Source organism: Tachypleus tridentatus, chromosome 8, assembly GCF_004210375.1.
Source record: "Tachypleus tridentatus isolate NWPU-2018 chromosome 8, ASM421037v1, whole genome shotgun sequence".
Lineage (NCBI taxonomy): Eukaryota > Metazoa > Arthropoda > Merostomata > Xiphosura > Limulidae > Tachypleus > Tachypleus tridentatus.
Genome location: NC_134832.1, coordinates 75811008 through 75820585, shown reverse-complemented (window position 1 = coordinate 75820585; position 9578 = coordinate 75811008). Strand labels below are relative to the sequence as shown.

The 9578-nt window shown below is 28.1% G+C and overlaps 1 protein-coding gene across 15 annotated transcripts in view; it reads right to left on the bottom strand.

Moving 5' to 3' along the window:
• Positions 1–3009: 3009 nt before the first annotated feature.
• LOC143222707 (phosphatidylinositol 4-phosphate 5-kinase type-1 alpha-like) overlaps positions 3010–9578 on the bottom strand; it is a 94630-nt gene continuing 88061 nt past the window's right edge. For 5 of the 15 annotated variants that reach the window (XM_076449570.1, XM_076449578.1, XM_076449575.1 and 2 more), the window contains one exon: positions 6349–6558. In XM_076449570.1, the coding sequence (XP_076305685.1) occupies positions 6505–6558 (54 nt within the window). In that variant the 3' untranslated portion in view covers positions 6349–6504. Of the gene's footprint in view, positions 6559–9578 lie in introns of all 15 variants that reach the window. The other 10 variants (XM_076449573.1, XM_076449574.1, XM_076449592.1 and 7 more) reach the window with 7 other exon arrangements.

Genomic DNA, 9578 nt, shown 5'->3' with positions numbered 1-9578 from the left:
TTGCAAAAGAATTTTGGAGAAATTTATCTTTTACATCAAAATACAATATTTAGTAATAAAGTGAAGTAAAAGGTTATCTATTACAGGAATGAAATATACATTTATGCAGTGGTCTTTACAAAATATAAAAAACATAAATGCTACACATACATTATTTAGAGTATACCTTACTAATATCCCAGATAATCCAAGAATAATAAATATTTTTCTTTGAGATGAATTATTGTCCACATGCACTTACAGAAAAATGTAATCTTTAATTCTAAGAAAATTTAGGAATTCAACAATCACAAGACAAGGACAGCAACTTTGTTGCTTAGAAAAATGATACATTGTAAATTTCACACATTCATAGACAAGTTCCTATTTTTCTTTTTAAAATAAAAACACAACCTTTCAGGTAAACTGTCCCATTTTGAAACTCAGAGAAACCTTCCTAGTTTTTAACCTACAATATTTACAAACACAAATATTTGGCTCTCCCTGATGTTCGAAAACACTTCAAGATATTGACCAAGTTCAAAACAAAATTAGGTTAATTTTAATTACTCAGAGGCATAACAATCACCAAAAACACAATATAATTCTGTCTTCTAAACATGTTTCAAGAAAAGCTTAATAGACACTATACTTGGAATTTATCCTTAAAATAATATACCACTGTCCTATAAGCACTTTTCAATAGAAGCTTAAAAAACACAATGCTTGAAATTTACCCATAACATAACATTTCTCTGTCGTGTAAGCATGTTTCAAGAGGAGCTTAATAAACACAATTGAATTTACCAATAACACAGTCAGAATTTATCTGCTACACAACGTACCCCGTCCTCTAAACGTTTAGCTTGAATCTTTACAAACACAAGGAATTTTTATGACTACAAAAATAGTGTTCCAGTACTAATTTCTACTCATGTTAAATTATTCTTTAGCAATAAATTCCCATTGTTTAGTTTCATAACGTTTGTGTGAAAAATTAAAGTTTCCCAGAATATTTCACTCATATCTCAACCTAAGAACTTGATATTTCATACATCATTTGTCTGTATTTGTTTTCTTTTATCACAGAATAAAATGTGTAATGCACTCAAAAACTAGTAATTTTACCAAATTTCAATATAGCATATTTAAATCACCTTAATCCAAAACCATATTCTCATATTTAGAAAAAAGGCATTCCTTTCTTCATAAATATAACCTTTCACCTGCAGAAGACCTAGTCTTTCAAACAAAGAAAAGAAAATGTGTAATTCAATGTTTCATCTCTCTCTTTTAAAACACATTGAAATTACTTACAAGTAATGTGTAATATTTCAAAATCTATTATATTTCTTGCATGAATCACTCATTTGGTCAACTGATACAAACTTATATTAGATGTACTTCTACCATTGAAAATCATATTTACATCTCTAAATATTCCTAACTCATGCAATCTGAATACAGCACTTTGTATGCTATACAAATGTATTTTACCAATGAAAATCATGTTTATCTCATGTCCAATACTCCTATTTCATGTGAAATATAATTTTGAAATCTTGCTGTAGCACTGTTATATTTTTACACTTCATAAATACATTACTGTGAAGTGTAGTTTGTCTACCTGTAATCAGCTTTAATCTTTGACAAAACTTTCTCCTATATAACTTCAGCACAATGTTTACATTCCCTATACAAGATACTGTGAGTAGTGTAACACACAAGCAACGAGATAATTATCTAATGTATAACATAACTTCAGGACAAACGTTTACATGGCACATACACAATTCTTCAAGTACTGTAACATACAGGCAGCTACGTAACTATTTTATGTATAGTAACTTCATGGCAATGTTTTCATTATATACACAAGATACTGTAAGTAGTGCAACACATTAGCAGCTAGATAACTATTTTGTGCATAACATAACTTCAAATGATAGTTGAGTAATATTAAACATATATTTTAAAATAAAATGGAAATAATACAAAATAATGTAAAATAAATCACGATGTGTTTAATCCTACAAAGCTCATAGGCCTAAAACGGTTATGAAATAAACTTAAGTTTCTATGCAAATGATAAAAGTACACATGAGACTGCCAACACTGTCCATTGTAACAGGGTAATTTCAACAGTCATGTTAAATTTCATCACAGAAAAAGAGCTGAGTAAATTTTAAATAACACTGTTAATCAGGGCTGAAAAGACAATTATATTATATAGCCAACAGTCTTGAACAGGAATGAGAGGCTAGGTAGTTAAATTATACCTAAAAATATTTATCATGAGTGAAAGAAGATGAGTAAAAGAATTTAAGTGTTCATCAAATGTAATCTTCAAGAGTAAAACCAACAGGACATCAAACAACATTTATCAAAAGCACAAAGAAAGCCATTAGTGCTTACCAAGTCTTTCAACAAAAAATAAAAGGTCTAGGTAATTATGAGTCAGCAAACAATGGTAATGAATAAGCAAGTCACTTATGACAATCACGTATTTGCCACAGATGAAAATACCTTGGTTAAACTGCAAACAATACTACTATTTTAAAAACAAGTAAAAGAGCTGGTAGGTCAAGATAATTTAAAATTTTAATTGGAATTGAGGAGATTGGGTGGATATGATTCAGCCAGTAGAATTCATTAGGAATACCTTGAAAAAATAAAACAAGATAGAATACCTATAAGACAATCAACAGTATTCATCACAAATACCCAAAAGACTACTTTCATGTACATTAGCAGTGAAAGTATTTTATAATTAAACATGGCATGAAGAAATACAACGTTGGGGTATTTGAGAGATACAGAAACAATGTTAATGAGGTGTAAAATATTTGGGTAAGTGTAAGAAACTACCATTAGAAGTAATTAGACTAGATGGTTATGAAGTAAAGCAGTAATTTTGAAATGTTTAATACAATAAAAAGGAAGCAGACAAACCTCATAACACTCTACTAGAGTGAGAAAATGAATAATAAATAACATTTACAAAAAATGAAAACAATACAATGATGAGTGTTTAAATCAATAAACTTATATTGCTTTTAAAGTATAAAAGTAATTCACCACATTGAAATTAACTTAAAATAAAAAGTGAGTGTGAGTGAATCAACATCAAAATAATAAAACTGAGCATGCCAATAACCTGATTCTATTCTGAAATTCTCATCTTAAAACCAAAACTTGTGATATGAGGTTCTATTGGAGTTTTCAAATCAACATTTTTATTCAATAAAAATTTATTTTAAACAGATTGCATTTCACAGTTTAAATGCATTTTATCACACACAAAAAAAATTATGCTGATGTTTAAATATTTTTAGTCTCTTGAATTACAAAACATAACTACAATAATATCAAAATATACAAAGTGTGCACAACTTATTAATATATTCTTAGTGGTCATTCATTTTAATATAATGGCTTTGTTCTTTTCTGGCTTTCTGTATTAGAAATGATACACCTTTCCGGCAAATGGGAAAATTAAAAAATATAATCAATAAAAATATATCACATATTCTTCTCTTTTGTCCTGGAATAGTTTACATTAAATCTGCATAAAACTCAAAGACATATGATTTGAACTTGTCCCTTATATAAGCAATTTAAAAAACATTTTATCAAGCCATTAAGAACAGTTATACTAGTGAAATAACTGAATGAAAAACTAAATAAAGTTTAATAATAATAATAAAAACCTTTTATAAAACTGATAATAATATACCAAGTTTTGTTTGAAGTGAACATCTAGCCCAATACACATTACTGGATACAAAATACTTGGTAAAATGTCATTCAGGGAACAATTTGAGAATTCATTTTCACTTCAGAATAATGAATCAACAAATATTACAAGGAATTTACAGGGCATTAATAACATCATATAAACCAAAAGGAAAATCTGTACAGGAATATTTGAGATATGAGATTTTAAATTTACTACTACTTTTACCAGTGTATTCAATAAAAACTATTAGATACACTGAGAATACACTCAGTTTCCTATAATTTGCTGTAACTTATGGGCACATTAATATTGCTGAATGACCAAAAACTAAACTTGTAATTTATTACTACTGTTGTTACTGTCACTGGATAAATGAAGTAATAAAATAATTCATTAATGTTAAAAAATGTCTATAATGTACTTCACAAACCCAAATATTACTGATAACAAAATACTGCAGTAGATACAATGTAAACACAGCATTTCTCTTGCTATCTCTGAACATCAACAGAGAATTAGATAATTTTATACTTTATAAAAAGCAAATAGAAGAATTAAAATAAAGTAAAACTCATCTTTATAGAAACTCTTTATTATTTCAATCTTGACGAATTATGAAAAACGAAAAAAAAAAACAAAAAAACAAAACAGAATGGGTCTATCTTTTAATTGATAATTTATAATATATCAAAAGCAGAAATGTACAAATTTTACCAATTAATAAATTACTTATATTGGAAGCTCTATCACTAGAAAACTTGTGAAAAGTTGTGTTTTACAGTAAGGCATAAAATAAAGTTCACTTAACTGAAATGCATTAATAAATGGACATAAGTGACTGGTTACACAAAATAACATGTAATAGTAATGTTTTAAGCTTGCATACAATCTTTAATATTCAGAAATATTTCTACCAGCTACTTGTAACAAGTGCTAACTTAGTGGTTACAGGAAATACACATCAACTTGTACTAGTTACTGTTAACTGCTTGTTTGATGTTGCTAAATATCTTATTAAAAAATGGTGTACCTACACTGGTAAAATACATGATTGATGACCATAAGCATCTATAGATCACAGATAATAGGTTTACATTAGATACAGCTTTACCAGTTACAGTATAGTACTTTCCATGTTACTAAAACTCTAATGATGACAAATGGTAAAGCTATATGTGGGTACAACTGTATCAATTATGGTAAAATACTTGTTTAATGTTATGAAGAGTCTAGAGGTTACATGTTCATTTGATCATATAAACTATAGTACACTGCATGTTTGATTTCCTTAAGAATCTAGGTATTCCAAACAATAGGCCAACACATGTATAATTGTATCAACTCTTAGGAAAATGATTGATTGACCTTGCTAATGTTTTCTCATTCTAAATTACTAACATATTTGTTAGACTTGCAGAATACATCAAACTAAGTTTTAATAACCTGTAACTGTCATTTAGTTTTCAAACCTTTGGATTATATTCTATTGTTTATAATATTATTCTTAATTCTGTGTAATAATGAAAGGATGTGAAAGTCCAAATGTAAGATTTAATAGCTTGACACTTGTGTGTGTTATGATTAGTTTTCATAATTAGATGTCTCAAAATCCAATGATAAGAAATTATGTCAAAATATAGATAATGAATGAAAAAGTTGTATATCTGATATTAGGTTTTAAAACATTGTGAGTATGATATAAATGTATACAAAATCCTAAAAGCATATGAAATAAAAAATCAAGCTTTACAAACAAGGCAATAGAATAATATTAAAAAAAGGAAGTTACACAGCAAATATGAAGTCTTCAAAACTAAAGTATGAAAGCATAAGTGCTAGTACAGAAGTAAACTGAAACTGTTTATACATGGTCAGTTTATTCAACAGTGTGAATATTTTTTTTTTCATTTAAGTACAGAAGGTTTAAAAACACGCAAAACTACATTAATAATTTTACTTAAAATCCAACAACTTTCTCTAAAGAGCATCATGACAGCTTACATTTATGAAGACTTTTCATAGGTATGTCTACTACTGACCTATTGGAGAACTGTGCATGATTTAATACTAAATTATTGTTTTGCAGCCTTCTGGACTGAAAATATTTATATGTAAAGTACATCTATTTTTAAAAATTATTTTTCTAATATTCCATTAAACTTAAAAGTAAACGTTTTAATTTTTTTCAAAATGAAAATATAAAATGCATAATATGTAAACTATGTGCATTACTTTATACAATAAAATAACCAAACATCTTATATTTGAAGACTAATATAACTTGTGATCCTTGAATGGGGTGAACCACAGACTCATAAAACTTTTTTTTTTTTCCAAATCCTTCAGTGGATGACAACAATTTTACTCTCCATATAAATTTCTATTTAACATAAGTAGATATTTTATAAAGCCTTACCCACAAATACAAAAATGAACACTAGTTCTTTAAAAACAGATTACTCTTGCTAGAAAAAAACACAAAGATGAATGAAGGATTATAACAAAGTACAGGAAACAGTACCTTAATTATTTTCATTTGATGGTTTTTAGAATATTTTGTGACACTAAAATTATAATAAACTATCATGAAATATCTAGAAACAATTGTAACAAGAAACATTTTTCTGCTGGATCATTTTCATTCATATTGAGTATTTTAACTTCTTGTCAATGACATTTACTTTGTTAAGCAGTATTACTGGCTAGTTTGCAAGTGGAACCATGGCCTGAGGCCTGACCTGACAGAGTCATGATGACGATGTTAGACAGCTCAAGTGGACAGAACACTACACATGCTCATTATCCTCAGCAATGGAGGTCAACACATGGCCTGGGGAAGACTGAAATTAAATAATTAATTGGTCAGTGTAAAATAGTGTGCATGTTGTTTAGAAAGACAATGTATTAGTATGTTAAAGCAAAATACAAGTTACTTTATTGAAACTGTAGTTACTTGTTAAATGCACATAACTCGATTTTACATTAATTTCAAGTGCAAATATTAAAAACAATAATAATGTTTACAGCTTTGTGCAATATTTAATACACTTATCTTAAACATGTTAAAAATTCTTTTTAGGAAGCACAGAGTTTTTATTCATAATTCCATGACATCAAACCCACATATAATCAGCTGTTTATACATGTAAAATACGCATATGTTTTACACGTAAATTAAAAGTCTACACAAGTATTACAAGATTACATCACTTCAAACTGAAGAAAAAAGTAGAGAGAGAGAGAGGTTTGTTAGATGTGAAAATCAAATAATGAAAAAGCATGACATGCAATGATCAAGCTGATCATGTGTTGACTGGATTACTTTATCTTAACATTTTATTTTTACAACTACAACAATGTAACTAACATACACTACAAACTATTTCAATGAGATCTTTTTGTATATCTTGAAATACAACTTTTTCAATTAAAGAAGCTGAATTAGAATTAAAAAACAACAACAAGAATCATGTTTTAAAGGGATAATACTGGAGTCAGTAGTCTCTGACTTGAATTCTTTATTAAACAATCTTGTGCACTCAGTGAAACCTTAATTATCATTACTATTACAAGAGTAAAACAAAAATAACTTAATTTCAGTTATTATCCATTTTATAATCAAAAATAATTTCTGCACAAAAATTTAAATACAAAACTTGTGCTTCATACCAGTCTTTGGATGTATTTTGTGACAAGCAAGTGCATTTTTACCCATCTTAAGCCTCTTTTCATTTTGCAGTTCAACACAAATGCAACTTAAAGACATATAAAGTATGTATCACCCAGCAGTTTCTGTAGAGATAGTTTTAGTTGCAACAACCCACAGTTAAAATTCAGTAATTTTTAGAAATACATAAATAAAAAAAGCACAAACTAAAATATTCTGCTTCATGCTTTCAGATACCTTTGAACATTTAACACACCAATACATAATACAAAGCCTGATTCACAAAAAATGTTACTTCTCTACCAAATTGTTTCTTTATTGCATGTGGAAATGGAACATATTAAAGCCATATCTGTTACCAGTTAACACTTAGTGTTCCACTGATCATAAAGAATCAACATTTATAAAGGATTTACAGAATATGTAGCCACTGGTGTTACTACTACATTCTTCTAATTATTCAGTAGACAAGCTGTTTAAAATACTAAAAATAAATATGAAGCTTACTGTATGATCTGATTCATCACTTTCCACTGGATTATACTGGTTTCGGGGAATTCCAGCCCTCATCAGGTGCCATAAACAAGGGCAAATTGAAAGAACAAGACTAGTGATGGAGTATTATTTGTATTGGTTGTATTTTACTAACCACAGTGAACCAATATTTGTACAGTATTTGATGAATAAACTATATATGCTTTCTGGGTAATTTTTCACACTACAAAGCCCAATAAGATTACTCACTTAATAAAGCTGTCTACTTAATCTTGAGTCTCAAAATTCAATCTGACTCGAGATGAAGCCTTTAACATACCAAATATACAATATATGTAATAAGACAGGTTAAAATATTAATAAACTTGTAGGGAATAATGTTTATTCACAACCAAAATATTTTAAAAATTATGAAAAATACAATTTAAAGGATTTTATTCTGATAAACTTTTGTTAGTAATTACAAGCTACTAAATAAATATTAATTACAGGCTATTAATATGCATCACATTCACTTAAATTTACACCCTACTGTCATGTACCTGTATATGAACAGCTTCACTGTAAATTAGTTGTTTATAAATTTACTGAAACACCTTATGAAAACCTTTTTGTGTGAATGTTGTAATATGTATCATCGTGGGAATTACTATCTAAGAATATAATTATGTTCATTTTGACTTTAAAAGTGCATACCATCATGTGAAGAAAAACTAAATTAGCACACCTGGATTGTAGATAATGATGCACATATATCATACATGTATGGATGATTTACTGGATGCCCAATAAAAAGAATCTTAGATGGTTAATTCAAGTATTTGGAGTAGCATGTAAACCACCACGTGTAAAATATATCTTAGTATCATCTTAAATTATTTTAATTCCCTTACTGCTGGATAAATAATATGTACATTAAACACAACTGTTCATTTTCTGAAGAGTTTACAAATACAATTTTTTAAACCATTTACAGTCATGTGAGTGTGTGTGTGTGTGCACGTGCAGGTGGGCACACATGAAAATTTTTTAAAAATCTTAATTGTAATTAAGTAAGAACATACACAAAGTAGCACAGCCAAGGTTGAATATTAATAAAAGAGAAATAAATATTACAGGGGCTAAATCCAAAAGTTTTAAATCTGGATTGACAGCTTATATTACACAGTACAGGTATAAAAAATAAAGTCTTGGAAATCTACATTAATGAAATTTAATATATTAAATTATATATTATATTATATATTAGACAAAAAATCCTTCCTAGAAGAAATGATACAACTGTACAACCTCAGCTTGGTGTACAAAAAAACATATTCGAAGGAAAAACAAGAAAGAGACCCATTTAAAATCAAATATCAAATGCACAGTGGCCTCAACTAACCAAGAACAGGCTGAGAATTTTATGCTGAACTGGTATATACAATGAATATAAAAGAGTACAGCAACAGCCTAATTTTGTTTACTCAGTCAACAGACTTAAACCTTAGTTGTTTATTATTCCAAATCACAAATAGTTACATTCATAACAAGCTCCACACACTATAACCTTAACTGTACACTGTTTATAACAATCTTGTTACAAAATTTAACTTTATCAGATCTACTATAATGCAGAATGTAAATTCTACACAAGGCTACTAATTTATTACATAGACTTAGATTTTAGTTCTACCTTAATGTTTTCAATTTTATGTG